At 42.2% G+C, this 25,712-nt stretch overlaps 1 protein-coding gene across 2 annotated transcripts in view; it reads left to right on the plus strand.

Moving 5' to 3' along the window:
• The window catches only part of VEPH1 (ventricular zone expressed PH domain containing 1), a 238,800-nt gene that overhangs the window by 194,479 nt on the left and 18,609 nt on the right, over positions 1-25,712 (plus strand). For both annotated transcript variants that reach the window (XM_079100391.1, XM_079100395.1), the window contains one exon: positions 21,001-21,118. In XM_079100391.1, coding sequence (XP_078956517.1) covers positions 21,001-21,118 — 118 coding nt within the window. The remainder of the gene's footprint in view (positions 1-21,000; positions 21,119-25,712) is intronic.

Below are 25,712 nucleotides of genomic sequence, written 5' to 3' on the forward strand. Positions count from 1 at the left end.
TTGCTTAGCACCTCTCTTGCTGAGGCTGGCTTTGTACTTGGGATCCTCCTGCCTCAGCCTCCAGAGCCACTGGGATTACAGGTGTGCACCACCACACCTGGCTCTCTAAGCAGTTCTTTAACATCAAGAAAAATATTGCTTTAAGTTATATTGCTTTATGTAAGTAAACATTAATGAGAAGTTTAGTTAAAGAAAATTTCATTCTAAGATAATCAATTTCTATCAAAACAGGAACTTTAGAAAAACCAGTTGATATTTTGAAGAAATAAGACGACCCCATGGAGCAAAGAGAACTATTAATAATGCCTTCCCAGTGCTGTTTGTGCTGCCCAGTCCTTAAGAGGGGCAGAGTTCTTACTTTTAGACGTCCAGACAGTAGGAGGATTACTGTTTGGCCAGAATTGGAGAAAGTGCCTTTATGGACACACATGCTCCAGTTCTCAAAGCATAGGGAAATTCCATATGCCATTGAAATTAGGTCTCAAAATCATGCCCATTATGGAAACAAAAAAATTAAATTTACTGCTGAAATCAAATGTGCCCCATCTGGCTGCCATTTGGAGATTTGTTTTCAGGCTACATTGCCACAAACACACTTGACAGTCTCCAGGGTAATTGGCCAGGGTGTTGAAGCATAAATACAATTGAAGTGCCAATTCTGGGTGAAACACAAGGCCTCCTGATGCTCCCAGGGGCTTAGATGTAGTGCTTTGAGTTAAGGTGCTAATGTGCTTGAATAAATAAATGCACAAGTAAGTAAGTAAAGACTGGGCTTCTTGTGTATAAGAATAACAGTTCAAAGTCGCATAAGAAATTTAAGTCCACACGTGTAATGCAGATGACAAGGGTAGTAGATACTCGGCCTCCAGGGAGGGCAGTGTGCCTCAGTGTGTGGGAGAGGTTAGCTACGCTAAACCCCTTTCAGAGCAAGCTAAAGGGGAGGGGCTGGGATTTCAGAAGCCTAGTTGGGTTTCTACAAACTCAAGACCAGGAAAATCTGATAGGCAGTATCTCCAAAGCAAAGGTGAAGTCAAGAGGTAAAAAGATATGAACTTTAAGGACAGAAAACTATAGACCTATATCCCTTGTGAAGACAGATGAAAAAAAATCTTAATGAAATATCAGCAAACTGCATTCAAGACAGCATTAAGAAGCTAGTACACCATGATCAAGTGAATGCAAGGTTGGTTCAACATGTGCAAATCAATAAATGTAATTCACCAAATAGCATTAAGGACAAGAATCATGTGATCATCTCAATAGATGCAGAAAAAGCTTTTGCCAAATTTCAGCATTCATTCATGTTGAAAACAATGGAGAAACCAGGGATATAAGAAACTTACCTCAATATTACAAAGGTTACATACAACAAACCCAAAGCTAATATCCTACTGAAGAGAGAAAAGCTGAAAATATTTCCTCTAAAATCAGCAACGAGACAGAGATGTTCACTCTCACCACTCCTATTCAAATAGTTCTTGAAACTCTGGCCAGAGGATTAGGCAAAAGACAAACTATCTGTGTTTGCTGATGACATGATCCTATGTTAAAGGACTTCTCACCAAAACAAAAAACAAAAAACAAAAACACTCCACCTGAGTTCTTCTAGAGCTGATAAATTCAGCAAAGTAGCAGGATACAAAGTCAAAATTCATAAATCAATAGCTTTTTTACACTTCAGTGGTGAATCTGCAGAAAAAGAAATTGGGAAAACTATCCCATTCAAAGTAACCTCAAAAAAACAAAATAAAATACTTGGGAATAAATCTAACCAAGGAGGTGAAAGACCTCTATAGTGTAAACTACAGAACACTGAAGAAAGCGACTGAAGACCTTAGAAGATGGAGAAACCTCCCATGTTCATGGATAGGCTTTTCCCCTCACTTTGCTCCAGCAAGTTCCACCCATGAACATAGAAGGGAGATCTGTGCAGTAAAGGAAGAGGATGGAGGGGAGCAAGGAGGGACAGGAAAGGGAGATAATGCAGAATAAAACTGGCCACATTTTTCTATGTCCATATGAATATACCACAGTGAATTGCACCTTTATGTTTATCCTCAAAGAACTAATTTTTTAAAAACCAATAAATAACTAGAAGAAAGACCAGCAGAGTAGAGGAAGGGGAACAGGAGGAGGGAGGAGGGGAAGGAAAGATGAAGCACTAGGGACTGAATAGAGAAAATTCTATTCCATACATGTGAAATTATGTCAAAATGAGACCCACTATTATGTATAATTATAATGCACTGTTTTGGTCAGCTTTTTCACTGTTGTGACTAAAAGACCTGACCAGCACAACTATAGAGGAAAGGTTTATTTGGGGGCTGTTGGTTTCAGAGGTCTAAGTCCATGAACAGCTGACTCCATTCCTTGGGGCTCACGGTGAGGCAGGACATCATGATGGAAGAGTGTGGCAGAGGGAAGCAGCTTACGCGGTGATCAGAAGCAGAGAGATGTGTCCACTTGCCAGATACAAATACATAACCCAAAACCACGCCCTATTCTCACCTCCTCCAGTCCCACCCTAACACTTCAGTTATCACTGTTAATCCCTATCAGGGGATTAATTCACTGATTACGTTAAGGCTCTTGTAACTCAATCATTTCTTCTCTGAAGCTTCTTGCATTGTCTTGCAGGTGAGCTTTTGGGGGACACCACATCTAAACCATAACATGCACTAATAACAAACATTTAAATTTTTAAAAAATTAAAAAAAGAAGAAGGGAAGAGCCAAAGAAACCAAGGAAGGGGTTGAGTCAGTGACTAATAAACTGATTTTCAGCACAAAGCAGGAAGACAGAGGTGGAATGTGGACACTAATGTAAATGTCTGGCACACTCCTTCTGAGGGAGCTGGTTGGAAGGGTAGTGGACACTAAAATTACAGAGCTAGAGTGTTTTTTGTAAAAAAGAATCAAATAGTTCTACTTGGAAGAACGACATGAGCAAATACCTGCTCTATGCTAATCACTGTGCAGAGTGCACGTGAAAATCATGGTCCCTGCCCCAGTGTAGACAAGCAACATGTTGGCAAATGAATACACAGCTCTACACTGATACTTTAAGATCATGCGCATTTCTTGGATGGTCAGGGAGGCTTCTTTAAGCAGATACGAGGTAAGTTCTCCTTCTCGTGGAAGAGCAATTTGCACAAAGGCCTAAAAACAAACAACAACAACAAAGGAAGCATAAGGAAAAGAAAGACCCTTGGAGTATTGGAGCATCTCATCCAAATTTAAATTCACATATAGCATCAGAAAAATATTTTTGAGCAAACACATTCAAAGTGTATACACTTATTCACTTTTAAACTGTATGCATATATTATTTTACATCCTTGTTTTTACTATAAAACATATTCAAAACCAGAAATTTTAAAGGATGAGGTGAAAAACTAATTCAAAGTGAAAATGTGTGATGTCATTGGCCATCAGGGAAGTGCAAATTCGAAGTATAAGGAGATATCTTCTTTTTTTAATATTAAAAATAGTTAATTTGCATTAGTGTACATTTTCTTTTGTTTTTCTTTTTTTTATTAAAAATCATAAATTTACATAGGGCAATGTTGTTTGATTCATTCTGTTATTTTTTCCCTTCCCCCCCACCCCTCCCACCCCTCTTTTCCCTCTATACAGTCCTTCCTTCCTCCATTCTTACCACCCTCCTTATCTCTAACCCTAAACCTAACCATAACCCTAACGCTAACCCCTCCTAACCCCCATTATATGTCCTCATCCACTTATCAGCAAGATCGTTCGTCCTTTAGTTTTTTGAGATTGGCTTATCTCACTTAGCATGATATTCTCCAATTTCATCCATTTGCCTGCAAATGCAATAATTTTATCATTCTTCATGGCGGAGTAATATTCCATTGTATATATATGCCATAGTTTCTTTATCCATTCATCAACTGAAGGGCATCTAGGTTGGTTCCACAGTCTGGCTATTGTGAATTGAGCAGCTATGAACATTGATGTGGCTGTATCTCTGTAGTATGCTGATTTTAAGTCCTTTGGGTATAGGCCAAGGAGTGGGATAGCTGGGTCAAATGGTGGTTCCATTCCAAGCTTTCTGAGGAATCTCCACACTGCTTTCCAGAGTGGCTGCGCTAATTTGCAACCCCACCAGCAATGTATGAGTGTACCTTTTTCCCCACATCCTCGCCAACACCTATTGTTGCTTGTGTTCTTGATAATCGCCATTCTAATTGGAGTGAGATGAAATCTTAGTGTAGTTTTGATTTGCATTTCTCTTATTACTAGAGATGTTGAACATTTTTTCATATATCTGTTGATTGCTTGTACATCTTCTGTGAAGTGTCTGTTCATTTCCTTAGCCCATTTGTTGATTGGATTATTTGTATTCTTGGAGTAGAGTTTATTGAGTTCTTTATATATTCTGGAGATTAGTGCTCTATCTGAAGTATGATTGGCAAAGATATTCTCCCACTCTGTAGGCTCTCTCTTCACATTACTGATAGTTTCCTTTGCTGAGAGAAAGCTTTTTAGTTTGAATCTATCCCAGTTGTTGATTCTTGCTTTTATTTCTTGTGCTATGGAGACCTGTTAAGGAAGTCTGATCCTAAGCCAACAAGTTGAAGGTTTGGACCTACTTTTTCTTCTATAAGATGCAGGGTCTCTGGTCTGATTCTGAGGTCCTTGATCCATTTTGAGTTGAGTTTTGTGCAGGATGAGAGATAGGGGTTTAATTTCATTTTGTTGCATATGGTTTTCCAGTTTTCCCAGCACCATTTGTTGAAGAGGCTATCTTTTCTCCATTGCATATTTTTGGCCCCTTTGTCTAGTATGAGAAAATTGTATTTATTTGGGTTTGTGTCCGTGTCCTCTATTCTGTACCATTGATCTACCTTTCTATTTTGGTACCAATACCATGCCGTTTTTGTTACTATTGCTTTGTAGTAGAATTGAAGATCTGGTATTGCAATACCCCCTGTTTCACTCTTCCTGCTAAGGATTGCTTTAGCTATTCTGGGTTTCTTATTCTTCCAGATGAATTTCATAATTGCTTGCTCTATTTCTGTAATGTACATCATTGGGATTTTAATTGGAATTGCATTGAATCTGTATAGTACTTTTGGTAGTATGGTCATTTTGACAATATTAATTCTTCCTATCCATGAACATGGGAGATCTTTCCATTCTAAGGTTTTCTTTAATTTCTTTCTTTAGTGTTCTGTAGTTCTCATTGTAGAGGTCTTTCACCTCTTTTGTGAGATCGATTCCCAAGTATTTTATTTTTTTCGATGCTATTGTGAATGGGGTAGTTTTCCTAATTTCTCTTTCTGAAGATTCATCACTTATGTATAAAAATGCATTGGATTTATGAGCATTGATCTTGTAACCTGCTACTTTACTGAATTCACTTATGAGTTCTAAGAGTTTTCTGGTGGAATTTCCAGGTTCCTCTAAATATATAATCATGTCATCAGCGAACAGGGACAGTTTGAGTTCTTCTTTCCCAATTCGTATCCCTTTAATTTCTTTGGTTTGTCTATTCCTCAATAAAGCATGTTCTAATTGCTCTGGCTAGAGTCTCAAGAACGATGTTGAATAGAAGTGGTGAAAGAGGGCATCCATGCCTTGTTCCAGTTTTTAGGGGGAATGCTTTCAGTTTTTCACCATTTAGAATGATATTGACCATGGGCTTAGCATAGATGGCCTTCACAATGTTAAGGAATGTTCCCACTACCCCAATTTTTTCTAGTGTCTTGAGCTGAAGGCATGCTGTATTTAATCGAATGCTTTTTCTGCATCTATTGAAATAATCTTGTAATTCTTAACTTTTAGTCTGTTGATATGGTGAATGACATTTATTGATTTCTGGATGTTGAACCAACCTTGCATCCCTGGGATAAAACTCACTTGATCATGGTGCACTATCTTTTCAATATGTTTTTGTATGCGATTTGCTAAAATTTTGTTGAGAATTTTTGCATCGATGTTCATTAAGGATATTGGTCTGAAATTTTCTTTCCTCGAAGTGTCTCTGTCTGGTTGAGGTATCAGGGTGATATTGGCTTCATAGAATGAGTTTGGGAGGGTTCCACCTCTTCTATTTCATGGAATACTTTGAGAAGTATTGGAATGAGCTCTTCTTTAAAGGTTTTGTAGAACTCGGCTGAGAACCCATCTGGTCCCGGACTTTTCTTTGTTGGTAGGCTTTTAATGACCTCTTCTATTTCATTGCTTGAAATTGATTTATTTTAGTTGTGTAAGTCCTCCTCATTCAGTTTAGGTAATTCATATGTCTCTAGAAACTTGTTGATGTCTTCGAGGTTTTCTGTTTTGTTGGAGATATCTTCTTACCTCAATTAGAAGGGCTACTGTCAGAAGGACAAAAATAACAAATGATGCTGAAAGTCTGGAGAAAAGGGGACTCTGAAACACACTTGGTGGGAATGTAGATTATGTACACCAGAATGAAGATCCCTCAAAGCTACATATGCATCCACCATATGATCCAGCTCTCCCACTTCTGGGTATAGATACAAAGGAAATGAAGTCAGCATGCCTAGAGATGCTGCAAGCCTGTGTTTACTGTGGTGCTGAGATACAGAATCAACCTAGGTGTCCAAATTGTGGTCCACTTACACAATGGCATGTTATTCAGCCATAAAGGAGACTGAAATCCTGTCATTTGCAGCAAAATGGAAGGAACTGAAGGAAAATGAAAAAAGCCAGACAGAAAGAAAAGTCCCATGTTCTCTAGTGATTACTAAAGGCTGAGGAGAGTAGGCAGGAAAGAGCACAGGAAGGGCGGATGAGGGGCACCAAACACAGCTCAGAGGTGGAATGAGGTCCAGGTCCACAGCACAGAGGGATGACTGGAGTCCACGTGACCATCACACACTTTACCAAGAGCTAGAAGAAAGTGGCTCAACGCCTCTAAACACGAAGGAACAATCAGGAGGCTAATTACCCTAATTTGATCACTGCATGCTGTATGCATGTGTTAACATATCACATCATATAAATAAAAGTTGTATCGTCCTCTCTCTATGTCACAGTGGATTGTCTTGCCCAACCTGAGAGCGTAATTCTCTTCCACAGCACTGGAGAAGTGGAAAGACCAGGTAGGAGCTGGTGAGCAAAGGGAGGATGGACACTGTAGGGTGGAGGTCAACACCAGAGTGAGTCTGAGCCTCGGAGACCAAGTGAGGAGCCTGGGTTTATTAACCTGTGGGAAAACCCTGGTGAATTTTGATCAGCAGACGCTGCCCAGTGTCTTGGTCTATTCAGGCCACCATAACAAACTGTCATACACTGGTGGCTTATAGCAACAGACATTTATTTCTCACAGTTCCAGAGACTAGGAAATCCAAGATCAAAGTAGATTCAGTGTGGTGAAGACCCACTGTGTGTCTCATGGACCTTCTCACAGTGTCCTCCCTTGGCAGAAGGGGCAAAGGGCTTTCTGGTATTTGTGTTATAAGGGAACTAAGGCAGACTGACAAGGCGGTTTGCAGAAAGGCAACTCGTTCCAACCAGATCCTTTAGTAGATTTGATGGTGGAAAGATGAGTGACTTCTCTCTCTCTCTCTCTCTCTCTCTCTCTCTCTCTCTCTCTCTCTCTTGCTCTGGCTCTCTCTCTCTCAATGGCTTCTCATCTTTATCAGTGAAATACGACAAGAGATCATTAGCGGGAAGTGGGGTCAGGGGGAACGGGTAGGACACAGGAGATTTGAGGAAAGAGGTGAGAAATGTAAGTCTTCGAGAAAGGAGCCATGAGCTTCCTAAGGACACTCCCAGCTTCTCAGGAACAGGCAGCATCATGTGCAGCCTGAGCTATGGATTCTACATAAGACAGAGGTCTAGTGTTGTTCAGCCAAGAGCGGGAGCTGGAATGGAGCTCAGCCAGGCTTGAGCATGGGCCTTGGTGTGAGAGGTTTGACGTGGTGAAACGTCTCCAGATAGGGGAGATGTGTTTGAGAGGACAGAGGGTAAAGATGCAGGTTAGGAAGGCAGGCCACAGACACGGAGGCCCATGCGCGCCATGCTCTGAGCCTAAGGCTTGCGATGCCAGGTGATGCCGGGAGGCTTGTAGCTTAAGCTCCCATTTTTATCAGTTTTTGGAGTTGGTGGGCTCCCACCCTCTGCCATGGTCTCACAAGGTTTCTTCTGGGATTCACATGATGACAGAGGAGGAGAGGTTTGAAGCGATAAGTTCTGGTGAGGAATAACATGGCCCTTAGAAATTTCTCCAGCAGGGCTTTTTATTGATGCTCTGGGACCAGAGTTTGAAAGTCCAGGCAAATGATAAACATTGCCTCCCTAAACACTATCCCTGCCTTCATTAGGATGCAGTTCTTTCCCTTTACGGCCATCCATCAGGGTCCCTCGTTTAAACTGTTCCATGCACGTGACCCATTCTCTTAAGTGCACATGATTTTGTAAACACTTGAACCTGACTGAGGTGACCATTCCATTTAAAAACAAATTTCTTTTCCTTGGTCTGTTGTTTTATAGCCCTTGTTTTTGAATACTCTTATCTCCCTTGGAAAATCATTGTGCTTACACTGAACTAATAAATATATATTACTCATACCTCCCTAACCACTGTCCACATATACTATATTTATGTTGTACATATGCTTTTTAAAAAAATTTAAATTGGCATAGAAGTGTTTTCTCAGCTTAGTTAAAATCCTGGTTTATCACCTGTATTGTATTTCCTTCGTGTTCATGAGCCAGACTATCCTATAATGAAGCATGTCAATTTTACTACTGTCATGAACATTCCTACACAGTCAGCCAGATGTTCTGCATCAGTCAAGGAAATTAAAAGAGAGTGAGAGAGAGAAAGCTTTAGACAACAGTTAACAGAAATAACTCTATTCCTAGGGGAACCAAAGTATGCAGTCCCTCTGAAATGTCTCTTCTGATCCAACAGCGGTTAAGTCTGTTTTAAACAGTGCATGAGTGAGATCTGTGTCCCCCTTGCTGCTATCATGGATATTGTGTGAGTGCCAAAAAACCCTGGGCACCAAGCTGTTGGAATACACAGCACCTCTTTTCATGCATCCTCAAAGCGTGGTGGTTAGAAATAGGCTGGGCTTGACCCTGCCTCTGCCACTTGCATACCACTCCTGTCACCTGATACCTCTGTGCTTGGCTCCTTTACCTGGAAAATGCAGAAAAGCACAGGACCTACTTCATAGAGAGAGTCCTACTTCATATGAGATTTAAAAGATGTAATTCATGCAAAATCCTTGAAACAGTGACTGCCTTCTAGTAAAAATTCAATAAAGTAAGTCCCTCTGAAGAAAACAAATGACCCCCTTAGCCATGTCCCCATAACCTCCCGTGTCAGTGAAGCAGCCAACATAGTCTGTGCCTTCCATAGTCTGTGGGGTCAGGGAGTTCCTATTCACATCTATCGCCCCGCACTGCTGGCCTGAGGCAAAGCAGCTACTCAGTAAATATTTTTTGAATATACATTCTCAGTTGTGACAAAAATTTCGCCCTTTGGGACTTTTATTGTCACAAATAACCCTAAATTTATCTGGGCCCAAGTATATAATTAAAGGAGACTTCTCAAACTGAATGTGGGTTCCCACATTGAAAGCAGGGTTCATGAAAGTAATGAAACTTGGTTCTTATATTGGCTTACACTGTGACAAGTACACTCCCAAAAAATTCCAAAAGAGACTTCCAGACTTCTAAAAAGGTTTTGAGCAGAGGTTGTGTCACTAAAACATGAGTAAGCATTCAAGTTATTAAACTCATTTCAAAATATAAATTCTAGTTTTTACCTTAAAATCATAGTAATTTAGATATCTCAGTACTGGATATATCAGGAAAGAAGACAGTATTGGTATTATTTACTCTTAACTTTAGAACTCTGAAAGTTCCAGGGAATTGACAAACTTTTGGTTCTAAGAACACATTGCCTTCTTCCCTTAGGGACTAACAAGAATATAGAATATCCCTATTTTATTTGAATTCAATACACAAATATTTCCTAGAATCTAATTCGTTTTTTAAATATTTTTTAGTTGTTAACGGAACTTTATTTTATTCATTTATATGTGGTGCTTAGACCAAACCCAGTGCCTCACACATGCCAGGCAAGTACTCTACCACCGAGCCACAGCCCCAGCCCAAGAATCTAATTTTTCTCAATATATTTTTTTCATTTTGATACTATGTTCAATATTATTTTGGGCTCCTATTGAATACCAGTCCTAAAGAAACTCATTTTTTAAAAGCCTCTCTGTTAAATGAAGGTCTGTGAAATCATTTGATACCTCATTCTAGGGTCTAGTAATTCCTTCTACCAATCGACAGTCCTCTTTGTAACAAAGGTAAATTCTCCATGTCATATGTAAGCCCTTTCCTGTGCTCTGTGGGCATCATTAGATTACCACCCACTCAAAAGCTGGTTTCCCTAAGTAGTTCCCAGATCTCAGTACCCACAAAAGTCCTTGGGGAGCTCATTTAAAATACCATTCCTGTTCTTGTGCCAGTATTGTGCTGTTTTTGTTATTATGACTCTGTCTGTAATTCGAAATCGAGTATTGTGGTGCCTCCAGCATTGCTCTTTTTGCTCAGAATTGCTTTGGCTATTCTGGGTCTTTTGTTTTTCCATATGAATTTTTGGAGTGTTTTTTCTAATTCTGTAAAGAATAGCATTGGCATTTTGATGGGGATTGCACTGAATCTGTAGATCACTTTTGGTAATATAGCCACTTTAACAATATTAATTCTGTCTATCCATGAACATGGGTGGTCTTTCCATTTTCTAGTATCTTCTTTGACCTTTCTTCAGTATTTTATAATTTTATAATTGTAGAAGTCTTTTACCTCCTTTCCTCCTAGGTTTATTCCAAGATTTTTATGAGGTGGATTATGAATGGAACTGTTTTCCTGATTTCTTTCTCAGCAGATTCATTATTGGTGTATGGAAAAGCTAGTGATTTTTGTATGTTGATTTTGCATCCTTCTACTTGGCAAGGGTACCACAAACATATTAGAGAAAAGAGTCTCTTTAACAAGTGGTACTGAGAAAACTGGATATCCATATGCAGAAGAATTAAACTAAATTACTATCTCTCACCCAGTACAAAAGCCAACTCAAAATTGATCAGAGATCTAAGTATAAGATCAGAAACTTTGCAACTATTAGAAGAAAAACTAGGAAAAACACTACAACATATAGATGCAAGCAACAACTTCCTGAATAGAACTCCTGTAGCTCAGGAAAGAGCAAGAATCAATAAATGGGCAAATTAACTGAACAGACACTTATCAAAAGAAGAAATGCAAATGGTCAACAATCATCTGAAAAAAATGTTCAAATCTTTAGTAATCAGGGCAATGCAAATCAAAAACTACACTGAAATTCCATCTCACTTCAGTCAGAATGGCAGCCCTCAAGAATACAAATATCAATAAGTACTGATGAGAAAGAAGGGGAAAATGAATCTTATACACTGTTGGTGGGAATGAAAATTAGTAGAGACACTATGGAAATCTCTATGGAGGGTCCTCTATGGTATAAATAGAGCTACCACATGATCCAACTCTACCACTTCTTGGTATTTATCAAAAATAAATTAAAATCAACATACTGTAGAGATGTATGCATCCCCACGTTTATCACAGGACAATTCACAGTAGCCAAGTTATGGAGCCAGCCCAAGTGTCAACAGACAAATGGACAAAAGAATGTAGTATCAATGGAGTTTTACTCAGTCATAAGAACAAAATTGCCAATTTGCAAGAAAATGAATGGAACTGGAGAGCATAATTTTGAGCAAAATAAGTGAGACTCAGAAAGAAAAGGATTGTATGTTTTCTCTTGTTTGTGGAAGCTGAAAGAGGAAAACAGAACAGGAAAAAAGGGTGTTGTGAAAGCTGAAGGGAGATGATAATCAGGGTAGAGAAGGGGACCATGGGAGTGGGGGAGGTAGAGGGCTTTGGGAATGAAATTGACCAAATTACACTTACATACATACAGGAATACACATCATTCTGTATAACCTGCATCAGTTAAAAACTGCCAGTTCTTCAGGCCTCTGCAAGTCCTGCAGATGGTACTTGCTGGGGCGGGTCTGTGACTCTACATCTTTGACAAGTGATCCTGGAGTTCTGGGGCAGAAGGTCCCATAGCCGATCTTAAAAAGCACCAGGACAGAGACAAAGGTGACTGGAACCCAGCTGGCTTGGCTCAAGTCCGTTCTCCATCACCCGCACACTGCAGGTCAGTTCACCTCAAGGCAGCTCAGTTTCTCCATCTGCAAACCAGAAGCCAGCCCTTCCTCACTGGGTTGATCAGGAGGTGGAGGCAGGTGGTGCCTTCGGAGAAGCACCCAGCAGAGCACCCAGCACAGAGCGAGCGCCCGAGAAACAGCAGCCGTCAACCATTAGCTCGGAAACTTCAAGGCTGTCATGTAGTCTGCTCCCCTGGACTGAAGCCACCGCGGCTCACTCCGAGTTCTTTTCTGTTCTCGCCTCCTCAGTAAGGACCGAATGCGGCGTCTGTGGCTGATGGGAGCCGGGTCCCTCATTAGCATCCTACGTGGGTGCCCGGCTGCTCCCTAACCCCGCACGCCCCTTGCGTCCTTTCATTTCGGCATCTCATTAGAGCGCTGCTCGGCCCACCTGGTTGTTTCCATCCCTGCACCCACATCCCTTTCTTCTGCACCTCCTTTCAGTCCTCACATCTTTTGACGCCAGTTTCTTTATTCGTGGAATCAAACCCTTCCTTTCACTCTGTCATTACCCCTCCTTCCTCCGCAGCGCCGCACACCCCTCCACCTGCGGCTTCTGGTACCGTCCCACTCGGCCTCATTACCCCTCATCCTGCCCATGCCTCAGCCCCGCATCCGGGCATCACGCCCTGGTCTTTCCCTCCGCTTCTTATCATATCCTGCCCCTTTCCAGCCTCCCGTTTATGAATCACATCACACCCCCGGCACCTTTCCCGTTGCGCTCATCCATTTATGCATCTCGTTACCCTGTGGCCTGTGCACATCGGCCGCGCCTTGCTCTCCGCACGTCTCATTACGGCCCCATCAAGCATGTGCATCTCATTACTCCCTTTGAAATGCTGGCTTTGCGGTACACCCTTCTGTTTGCATCTCATTACCTCCCAGGTTTGACAACAGCCTAACGAAAAGAGACAGATAAGCATGTCCCCTTCTTTAGAAAACCAAATATGTTTCTCAGACACCCAACACCAGTATTTCCTAAACCAGCCATTCGCTTCAGAAACGTTTACATACATTTATCTAGCTAAAAGACAAAAGGCACTGTATTCTATGGGCATAAAAGGGGGCTTCTCAGCTTGCTTTTTCAAATCATCATAATTTCACCACGTGCTATTATTTCTCTAGTTTTACAAAATAGCATGATCAACCATGAACTGATGGTGGCTACGACTTGCTGGAGTTCAGAGAGCAGTCATTTGGCAGTTTGAGAAACACATTGGAAACAGAGCTATTTTCCCAAGAAATGCTAACGAATGGCAACAGCAGGGACCAAACTCCCATCTGGCTCCAAAATCCACACTTGGCAGGGGAAGGAGTCTTATTTTTAAGTATGACCTCTGTCATTTGACTCAGTCTCTAATACTCCCTTAGAACCTGGTGTCAGTGTGCTTTACATTTGTTTTATATTCTTAAACAAAGTAGAACATATTTCAAACACTATTTGGTGCCTATCTCTGCATCTCCATGGTTGAAGACCTGGGTTAAAGAACTTTACCATGGAGCCCTCTGACAAGGATAGGTGCAAAAATCAGGAGAAAGAGGTGGGTCTCTAGTGGCTCTGCCCACCAAGACCAGCCTCCCCTGGAGACATCAGAGGCCCCTCTCTGGATGCCCTGAGGGCTACCATAGACGCCCTGCTCACCAAGTTCCTCTTCCTCAGTCTCAGTCTCTGCCTCACTTTTACTCTTTATCAAATCATTATATAGCTCATAATTCAGAGAGTGGAGAAATATGATACCCACTTCCACCACGAATTAGAAGGTGAGGTTCCATATTTGCTTCAACCATCTGCCTTTACAAAAAGAAATTGAGGCAAATACTCTCCTGAGGGTGATGTGTTTTATTTCCATGAATGTTTTTGTACTATTGTTTTAAAATTTTACTGATATATTTTCATGTTGCAGTATCTTTAGCAATGTGTTTTCTGCCCTTAACATTATATTTTTTAAAGATATATCTGTATATATCTGTATACATTTAGGGCTAACTCATTGAGTATCTGTAAAATTCTCCACTGCGTAAGTGGAGAGCAGTTATCCATTTCTTTGCTGAGGGCCAGTACAGTTACTGACCACATATGCATCACTCACTATTATCACCAGCACTTGGAGTGCAGCTTGGTCCATGGAATGACTAAGTGGAGACACTTAATATTCCAACATCTTGGGAAGCCATGCTTTCTCTCCAAGTCCATGACAGAGTCTCCCCTTCCACCACTTCAAGTAGTGAACACATCAACAAAATGATAGTTCTTAAAATAAAATTAGATTCTGACCAAATATTGACGTGTGTTAGAGTATTAAAATAATCACACCTAATACTGATGATCTGGTTCCCAGAAGTTGGAATACTTCAGAAAAGGATAATAAAGAAGAAGAAAATTACAATGACTTCTATGGAAGCATGGTTAGTTTTCCCCATAATTTAACAAGCAATCATTTAAGAAGTTACTAGAGACTCTTGCAAATACCCAATGCAAAAGTCATTCTGCAAGAAAATTCAGAGCCTAGAAAGTTTTCCTGTGTGATGTGGAAAAAGAAATCGTGCTATGCTGGTGGGAATGTAAACTGGGCATTCATTCTGGAAGGCGTCTGGAAGGACCGAGTGAACTTAAAGATATGCATAAGGTTCATTTTTACCATCCCATGCAAACAAGGTTTCTATGCAGAGGAGATTAGAACTTTCTTACAACAAATAAACTTGCCAGTTCCCTTTGCCTCTGAGGTTAGTCCAGAGGCATCCTCCACAAACTAAGGTTGGCACTGTGGGTGAGGAACTCTGAGGTTCTTATCAGGGAATTCATACAGAGGAGGGATTGCTGCCTTCTCCTCTCCTGAAAGAAGGGGAAAAAACCTTTAGCTCTGGGGAAGGGCTCTGGTTCTTACTTTCACCCTTTGGAAGATGAATGAATCTCTCCAGGAAGAAGACGAGCAGCATCTCCAGTTGACAACCCAGGACACCTCCCAGACCCAGGGCCGCATCTTGACACGTGTACACGTATCTCTGAGAAAACAAACCTCTTGAGGTTGCCTCTCGATTTCTTGCCTGTTGTAAATTCACTGCTACACTTTGTTCTTTTAGCTCAGCTCCCAAGTTTCAGTACAATTTGCTCAGAAAGCCCTAACACAAAAATACCTTTCTGCAGTCCCACACTGATATCCTGTGACCGAGCAGTTCCACTATGAAGTGACCATCCTGGAAACACTTTCTCACGTCCACCATAGACACGTGTGAGGATGTGCTTTGTTACATAGTTGGCACAGGGTGGCCATGACCAGGGAAGTAGTCAGATGAGATGGGTAGGTGTGGGCATGCACCAGGACTCACCGCACAGCCGCAGAGGCACAAGCTGTGTACTCACAGCACCACGTGATATCTTGAGTGAACAAACGAGAAACAGAATGAGGCCTGGGGCTTGACATCCTTCATGAACATGAAAAACACTAGCAGACACTGCTATTTTTCAAGAACACACGCCTGTTCCAAGATATCAAACCAAAAGATGAGCAACCATGTTGACGGCCCTTGACATACAATGGTTTCACAGAAAATCTTTTAACTTGAAGATTTGTCACAGCAGTGCACATTTGATAGACCCCTTCTTCAAATGTGGATCTTTAGTTCTTTTTTGTTTTTTGTTTTTTTGTTTTTTTGTTTTTTTAGTGCTGGGAATTGAACCCAACATGTAAAGCAAGCACTCTACCAACTGAGCTACATCCCCAGCCCTTCAAATGTGAATCTTTATTGACTGTGGTGAGATGCTCTAGGTTGCTGGGCACTTCAGTTGCCCCAAGCCCAGGATGAGCAGCCCTCTGCTGTGCACTGGGCTTCTGACATTCTTTGGGTCGGTGTTCTCCCAAGGGAGAAGAGGTAGATCCTTCTAAAAAGCCATTCTGTGCCAGCACCCTCTGGTCCAGTGCCCTACAGTAGCTGTTCATTATACACCTGTAGATGGAAATCATCAGTTAGAAACATTGCCTTAATCCTTTGTTTCCCAATATGAAAGGAGAACATAGAAATACTCATCCTGATGGCCAGAAACTCTAATGCTGACGCCACTGTAAAAATGCCACTTTCTTGACATTTGGACTATTTTCAGAGACTTTTGTCCTGGTTTTCACTGATAAAAATGTTTTGCTACTTTTAATGGGCTTAAGTTTAAAATAAATTGGATTTAAAAAATTAATTGTGGGTCTATCAAATATTACAAATTTTGTTAGCTAACATCACCCAGGTGGCCACCTGCATTTTCTAATTAAGCCATACTCTTCATTAGCTTTTCTAGAAACTGCTGTGTGTAACCTCTTGCTGTGTTATCTGCCAACATTCTCTTGTCACATTATTTTTTCGTGATCCTTAGGCAAGTGTGCAAATTTGACTTGGGGAGCTAGTACAACCTGCAGATGCCACTGGGTGTGACAGTGCACACCTGCGATCCCAGGGGTTTGGGAGGCTGGGACGGGAGGATGGCTTGAGCCCAGGAGTTTGAGAGTAACCTAGACAACACAGCAAAACTCCATCTTTTAAGAAAAATCAAAAATAAATATTTTGAAAAGCTTAATGGTCATAATTGAATAGACATGAGGATAGAACTCCTAAATGCCTTGACTATTATAGAGATGAGGTTTATATGCCTCACTCAGTAAAAATTCATAATGCTTTGTTGAGTATCTACAATGGGCAAAATGCTATTCTAGTTTCAGAAGTAACAAAATAACGCAGAAACCAGTCTTCACGCCCAGCAGATGTAATCTAGTCAAGGGCCAAGAGTCAGACCAGAAGCAGCTTCACACAGTCACCCCCAGCTGGGTGAAAGCCTATTCCAGCTCTGCTCTGTGAGGAAAACTGCACCAACTCAAGTGCCTTCTTCCTTCCCTGGAATGCAGGACGGTGCCTCCTTGGCTCTGTATCATGTTCTCTGACACCAGTGCTATAAATACTAAGTGTTCTAAATTGAACTCGATACTATTTTTCAGAAGTTTACAGCACAGATGTGCTTCAAAGTCTCTTTTGCCAGGTAGTCCATTTGACACACCAAGTTGCGTACAAGACACCACACCTATACAATGCAGAACAATATGCAGACGAGTTGCCATCATGTCCCCTGGATGAGTGCATTTCACCCCCAGACTCTGTACAATTAGCGTGTATGCACTAGAAATAACTACAAAGAAAGAGAGTCCTTACTGTTACGTGGAAAATGCTGGGGTTTTGGTTTTTTGTTTGCATCTCCTACAGTGCGTATGAACTATGTGGCTGGAGTTGCTGCTGATACCCAGAGGCACACAGAGCTCAGGAGGCAACCTGTGTATAAATAGCTTTAGGACAGTAGAAGTGTGCCAGAACCCACAGTTCTTACAGATGCATGCTTTTGCTGGTCTCTGGAGAATTGCTCACAGTCCCCCCTGCAGCATGTGGATCACACTGAGAGACCCAGAGGCCACTACACACTTGAGCAGAATTCACTGTGTGGACTCACACTATCATTGTCAGCAGAACAATGTTGGAAATATTCCCTCCTCTTTCCAAATTGACTGGTTATTTCTCCCCTAAGAGGCTTCTTACGTAGTTTTCCAAATTCCTGCTCTCATTAATGACTTTCTCCTAAAATTGGAGAAAAACTCATCTATCCAACTATTTTAAAAGATCATTTCCCTTCAGTGATGGTTTGTCTTTTTGAATCAAGTGATGCTTGTCAGGAAAATCCTTCTTAGTGCATGCTTACTATGATTACTGTACATCTTTTTTTTTTTTTTTTTTTTTTTTTTTTTGGTACCAGGGATTGAACCCAGGTACCACTAAGCCACATCCCCAGTCATTTTTTATATTTTATTTAGAGACAGGGCCTCACTAAGTTAGCAAGGTTGGCTTTGAACTCAAAATCCTCCTGCATCAGTCTCCCAAGCTCCTGGGACTACAGGTGCATGCCACTGTACCTAACAGAACTTGATTTCTTACTGGCTATCAGAAGCTGGCCATAGTTCCCTGAAGCTTGTAATATGGCAACTTGCTTCTTCAAGGCCAGTGCGAGTCTCCCTATGCATGTGGGGGCTAACCAGGACCGCAAATGTGGTTGGGTATATGTGTGTGATAGTCATGAGGTGACAGCCCATCACCTTTGCTTATTCTTGGTTAGAAGCAAGTGGTAGAACCTGCCAACACACAAGGGGAGGAACACCCGAGGGTGGTCACCCGAGGGTCCATCTGCCATAATCCCATCAGAACTGAAGTACTCAGAATGACTTAGAGTTAAAGGGGAATTATTTTTATCATTCTTCTGGAATCTAGTTGTCTTAAAGGACATCTGTAATTCTCTAAATCAATTTTAGTTCTCTTATCTTTAAATATCACAAAATAGAAGGGCCAGGTAACAATTCTTGGGCAAGAACCAGGGAAGCTACAGGGCCCAGAAGTGTGAAGAAGACAAAGAGTGACTGAAGTACATTTAAGTGGTCAGCACCCCCAAACTCAGCTGTCACTGGTTTGTCCTTGCTTCTTGTGTGATTTGTCTTACTTTGATCTTCCACAAATATTTGAAATTGCACATATTTCGCCTGTCTCTGTTTAAAGTTGGCTCCTGTTGCCGACCTCAGTTGTTCGCAGGATTACCATTCATCCTCTTCACTCGGTTCCTTTTGTAGAACACCTGAATCCTCTGAAGAGCTAAGCCTGCATTTGGCTTCAGAACTTGAATGCAGGGATGTAGCTCACCATCTGTCTTAAACTTTGTAAGTAACTTTTTGCCAAGACAAATGTGGATTATAGGCAACAACCTGGGACCTTTCTGGTCTCAGAACAGGAAAAATAAAGGAACCCCAAAGTATTATTTTAGGTACTTTGTTTGCTAGTAGTGTTTGTGGTGAATGAAAAATTGATCCTTAATTGTGTGAGAAACAGAGAAGCAATATGCATGCCAATGGCCAAGCACAGACTTCAGAGAGTTAGCAGTTTCGAAACTGATATTTATGAACATCTGCTTTTTCCCCATAAATTTTAATATGGATTTCATCCTTTGAAACTACAAAACTCCCAGGTGCTTCTTTAGTCTTTATCTTGTGGAACATTCTGTTTATAAAAAAGACAGAAGGAAGGAAAGAAAGAAAGAAAAGAAAGAAAGAACAAAAGAAAGAGAGAGAGAGAAAAGTCTCCTTTTTTCCAGTGAACATATTCTAAATCACCTTGTTAAATCAACATTCCTGTATAAGCAGTGCCTGACGGAATGCCTGTAAAGTTATGAAATGTTAGCAACCCCAGATACTCAGCACATGGAGCCTCCAAAATGTCCAGCCCCAGAACACAAGCCCTGAGGATCTTAACAGAGAATGCTGGAAAGGACCCAGTTTGGTCCCAGTTACGCCTTTCACTGCTCCACCCACTCACTCGGGGCTTGCTATGTGACAAGCTCTTCAGTTGCTGAGGTCACAGCGGCCAACACAATAAACGAAATCCCTGACCTCCTCGTGCTTACATTCCAGTAAGTGAGAACGTTCTCTGAGAAGAATTTCCCTTAAATTCCATGACACCCCTCCTACAGTTTATTGGAAAATGGACTTTGCCCTGGGTCTCAAACCAAAGATGTTATTCCATTCCTGGTGCCAGACTAGAGTTGGAGGATGAAACTGCGAACCACGTAGGCATGCTCCGCTCTCAAGGATCTCATGGTCCCTGTCACCTGTGTGTAAAGAACCCAGAGGTGGGGATCAGGAGCTTTGGACAGACTCCAGATAGCCATTCTCTGTTTAGACCATTACAAGCAGTGCACATATTGCCTACACTGCCCAGATCTGGGAAACTAAGAGTCATTACCACAGGTGGAAGAGATGAGAGTACGTGGGCCAGAGGGCAGGGGCAGAAACTCCACTCAACCCAGAAGAAACACACAAGTACACGGGGAGCGTGCAAGGCTAGGGAGAGCATGCGGTCCCCTGAGAAGGAGCAACTTTTGAAGAGTGCAGCCTTGGCCACCCTGTAACAAAAGACACCGGTATTTACATACCAGCAAGGCCTCAGGAGGACAGTAGAGCTATTTAATTTGGTTAGGCTAATACTTTTCCATCCATTTATAGTCGAATATAAATTCTCCTCAGTCTCTCAACAGGAGCACATTGGCAGGGTGCCCTAGGGTCCTAAAACTGGACGATCCTCTCCGTGATCAAATTCAACTCCACCATTCAGAGGAAAAGTTAACTGGCTTACTGATAAATAACAAGACATAATTTTCCAATAAAACCAATAGAGCTATATTATGAAATAGAATGCAAATTTGCACATGCTTTTAAGATAAACAGTATGACTAAAACAGTGCTGGAGCCCAGGGTGAGACATTAGGTCCATCCCTGTATTTTCCATTAGCCCCTGCAAAACCAGCTTTATGAAAACAATATTTATGAGAATAATATTGGTTCATAACTTTATCTAAAATGTAAATAAAGAGAAGTCGTTCAACATTTCCTTCAACAACACTGCTACTTGGGATGTCCCTCCTTTTTAGAAATTCTGGAGCTGCTCCTGGATGCAAGGGATGCAAGAGATTCTGGGCCTCGCCAGGTGCTGACACCAGCCCTGGGGCCTGCTTCCTCTCTGCATCTGAGAGCACTCCCGTGGCGGAGTCTGAGCCGACTGCTCCGTCCACTGTGGCCAACAGCAACGTTCTCGGTGCCCCGCTTGGTGAGCACTGGCTGTCCTCATCCCGCATCCTCTTTCACTGTCTCAGGAGGCCAAGAGCAGCAGATCACCTGTATTCTTTGTGCTCTGTCTTCCTGCAACAGGATCTGGACCAGGTTCAGCTCCACCTGGAGGAAGTGCGGTTCTTTGACGTGTTTGGCTTCAGTGAAGCAGCGGGAGCATGGCAGTGCTTCATGTGCAACAACCCTGACCGAGCCAGCGGTGAGAGGCCCTGCGTTGCCCGGAGCCCTGTCCCCCTTGGGCTCACCGGGTCTGTGGGCCCCGCTGCCTGGTTGACTTTCCTCTGATAAACATCCCCAGTTGTAATCATGCAGTTGTGCCTGATCCCTGCTTCATGCTGAGAAAGGCATCTCACCAAAGACATGGGGAAAGGGAAGACGTTGGGAGGAGAGAAGCTCAGACCAGAGGCAAGCCCGAGAAACAGTGCCTTACGCCTACGTGGTCTGGAGAGGGCAGTATTGGGCTGGGGCCAGGGCTGGGGCCGGGACTTGTCTAGCTACATTAAGGCCCTGGGTTCCATTCCCAGTGCAGGAGGAAGGAGAGGAAGGGAGGAAGGGAGAGGAGAGGGAGTGTCAGTCATTTCTCTCGGAAAGCACCCTTCATTTCAGTCCAGAGGGTTATAGAAAAACAAGCCCCTGTGAAGGTACGTTCCAGAGCCTCACGGAAGTGCACCAAGTGAGTGTGCACACAGGTACTGCTATCTCAGAGTGACCCCTTCCAGAGTGGCTTGATGACTGGCTGTGTAACAGCAGAACACTGAAAGAGTAAGGGATTATTTGAAGAATAACCCATGACTGGTTATTTACTCTTCCCCTTTCTTTTCTGCTGCCAAGGAATTTGGTCTTCTGACCTTTCATAAAAATAATAATCATTAGTGAATATGATCCAAGCCCTGTGCTAAATATATCAGATACCTTCTATCATTTCATCAATACTCAACGGTTATTTTTTGAGGTAAGTACTGAGGTCATCTCTGTTGACTGATGGGAAAACTGAGGTCTGGAGAGGTTGGCAGCTGTCCACGGTCACACAGGATCTGAACTCTACCTGACTCCAGAACCATTCTTTTAGCAGTTTGCCATTCTCCCTCCCGGTTGACCTGGCCTACATGACCAGTGGAAAGAGGCTGATAATAAGCCAATGCTAAAAAGTCATGTGTCCTTGAAGTCCAATACTTCATGACTAGTTTCCCCTCTGAAAGGAGATTTTGCAATGCTGATTCAGCTCAGAAACTGCAGTTTGGACCAAGGGAGCAGTGTTGAAATACTGCAGAACACAAGGACACTTGGTAGATAAGCCACCCTCCAGAAAGCCACTGAGGATGCCACCTGTACCGGTTCTTTAACTTCAGGATTCTGTGCATCTTGAAGATTACCCACTGTGGCAAGTCTATCCTCTTGTTACTGCCAAGACGTTGAGGCTGAATCAGAAAAGTGTGTTTATATGGCCAGATGGAGACGTAAGGCGCTCACAGAGAGGCACTAATTAAAATGCATTACCCCACGGAAAAGGTGTGGATGAAGAGCCGGCAGTTAAGGACGCCAGCCTTTGTGAGGCACAGATTGTTGGCTGATTACAGACACTGAATTGAATCAATGCCAGAGTGAACACCCCAATTTTTTTAAAAGTTAATTCAAGCAAATAAGGAATTGCAGAATTGACTGTCTCCTTTATAAAACTTTCTAATTAGGCCCTATTTCACATGTGAAAAATGAGCATGAAGGAGACTCTCTCTGAGAGCATGGTGAAGTGAAGTACTTATTGTAGGTGGCCCAAGAGCCCTGAGGACTCCCTCCGAGGAAGCTGAGTCCTTGGTGCACCAGCATTTAATCTCTCTGGCCAAGGGAGGCCTCAGGAAAGGGGCTGAAAACTTGGAAGCACAAAGCGCTCCCTTAGCGTATGTTTTCTCAAGTTCACTGCCATGCTCTTGAAAAGCACACTTCACACATTCACTCTTTCTTATCTGTTTCTCACAGTTACCCAGAGACTGAGAACATATAGCAATAAAAATTCAAACAAGGCCAAACATTTTATAGCAGAACATATTGAATCAAAATGTTTGGCCCTGAGAAGTTGAGTGTGTTTAGATTTCTTTGCTCATTTCCTTTTGCTACATGAAAGGGGCTTTGAGTTGGAGAGAAATTCTATATTAAACTGTTATTTTCACCAAAACCCTAGACCCCCTGAAGAGTTTACATAGGCTGTTGACTTCGTCTCTTATTTTTACCTAAGCATATAAATCATATATTTAATTTAAGTGAAAGGCATAGCATGATGCTGCTGCCAAGCCTACTCATGGAGATAGCATCTACATTCTGCTTGAGTCCAGATTTAAGATGCTCAGGACAGAACATCTTGTTACTGGGCATGCACGGCAAGCTCAGCACTTGCACCCAGTTTCCATCTAGGCAGCACATGCTGGTGGCACTGGCTGGGCATCCTCTACAGCCTGGCTCCTGGGATAGGAAAATGAATAAGCTACCACATCTCTGCCCTGAAAGGGATTCTGATTCAGTCAGGGCCAGAAGATGGACATGAGAAAATCTAGTGTATCTTCTGTATGTCGTCAGCATGGACTAGGTATCTGTTGCATGAGTGAATGGATGTATAATATTTAGAAATGGCAAAGTCAAACATGTCTTGAATGTTAAAACGTGCTGCCTCAGGATCGTGATTATGTGTGAACTATGCCAAATACAGTACCACCCACACCCAGGAAATTTTGAACCTGGTAAGTGGACATCGGTGCTCTTTCCGCCTTAAGAAAAGTAGCCACATGAAACCAAAAGGCCGCTCTCTGCCTGTCTTGGTGCTTGACTGTTGTGTCCACTGTGTGTGGTGTGCTGCTCTGGCCTCCGCTGGTGTCTCCATCAGGGCTAGTTGCCCTGCCAGCCTCAGGGAGGAGGAGTCTAAGGAAGTAGAATCAGACTCTAATTCAAAAGGCTGAATGAACTGGATATTTGGCATTCTTTAAAGAGACCAATCAATGATACAATAATTGTTCTCACATACTCAGTTCTCCAACATTTTTTAAAATGCTGGCCAGCATCTCTATAAATGAGGAAAATATCTGAGGCAGTTAGCCATCTAGACACCAGGAAAGACAGCCAGAAACGTAAAATGCTTCTTCCAATGTGTAGACTAGGCCGTGGAGTCCTTCAGAACCTGACGGCATGGGAGTCAACCTCCGTGTCCCCCTCTGTGGGTGAATTCTCACCACCTTCCCACTGACTTCCACACCAACACATGCAAGTTCACTGGAGTTTAATATTTAATGATCAATAATTTTTGTACTCAATTAAGTGTATATTAAGTTAGAGGAAACGAAATGCTAGAGTTATTGCAGAGGCCCAGAAATGATTATGATTGCTAACATTTATCATTCTAACTACTATATACGAAGCTTTACATACATTTTTATCATTTTGTGACCATTACTGACTCTGTTTTACAAATGGGAAAAACCAAAATTAAGCAATTTCTCCAAGGTTACACATCTACCTAGTCACAAAACCAAGATTTTAATCCAGACAGACTGATTCCAGAACCCAGAATTTCAACCTCTAAGGCAAGTCCAAGTTAAGGGCATCGAATTTCAGAAATTGCAAGAATAATTATCCCTTACTGTTATAATATATTGTCAGGACCCAGAGGATGTCTAATATTTTAGAAGTGTTCTACCTCTGGGTGACATTTTACAAGAAAAGCAAGAATTTTGCTGTGGCAGTGTGTGGGAAATTATTACACACAACAAATGATCTCTGCTCTTTCCGGTTCCTCTGATTGTTGATTCAGTTTTGGTAACCACTTTTTAAAAGTACAGAGTAGAAAATTAGAAAATCACAGAAATAACTCAGTAATCCTGGAAGACTTGCCGGTGGGATTTGTCGCAGGATTGAGCAAGTGGGCGTAACAGAACAGCACTTGTTCTGGAAAACCATGCAGGCCCTCCCTCAGCTGCCCTGTGTCCTGGAACCGCATGTGACGGTAAGAGTCAGTCAGAGGACTACTCTGGGACACATCTGGCTCTCTGTTCAGTCCCAAGCTTTAAAGTAGGAGGAAGAACTAGGTCATGACTTTCACTCCTGCTTCTCAAGACACGTGGGACGCCTTTGTCCTTACGTCCCACAGAAAGCAGCCTGGAGTTTTGGCAGTCATGTTCTCTATAAATCTGGGCCGTCTCCAGCTCTGAATCACTAGATACGGAGAATCTGAATGTGATTGTCACTGGGAGGTCTCCTCCAGTTCTAAAAGAAAATGGGCAAATTCTTTTCAGACGACCTTCTATCCTGATTCCTTTATAGAACTGAGTTCAAATATTCACAAGAACGTGGTGTTAATTGAATCACATGGCAAACAGAGATGGTTTGGGAATGAAATCAGTATGAAACAGGCCTCCTCTGACACTGGCAACGACTGGTACCTATGACCATGGCTCTCCTGTATGGATCTCCCTCTCGAGGGCAAGTGGACTTTCTGCTCCAAATGCCAATGTGAAGGAGCTCCGAGGACCCCACTCCTAATGCCACGAATAGCCTCATGAGCATCAATAGGCAACTTCTCCATCTAATTTCAATGCCAACTTTCATAGGCTTTTTAAAGTGAGGAAAGGAACCCCACTTTGGTTGTAGGCGATGTTTCGGTTTGTCTTTTTTCTTTCCTCCAGCCACGCAGGCTAAAATAGCCTTCCGTGCTAAATGTTGCTAGAGTGCCAAAACCAGGGCCAGGCCTGCCGCACGTAGCTGCACGCATTCACATCTGCATTCTGTCAGGACTACTGGACGTATGCTAATCA

The sequence above is a fragment of the Sciurus vulgaris genome (assembly GCF_902686455.1).
Source record: "Sciurus vulgaris genome assembly, chromosome: 10".
NCBI lineage: Eukaryota > Metazoa > Chordata > Mammalia > Rodentia > Sciuridae > Sciurus > Sciurus vulgaris.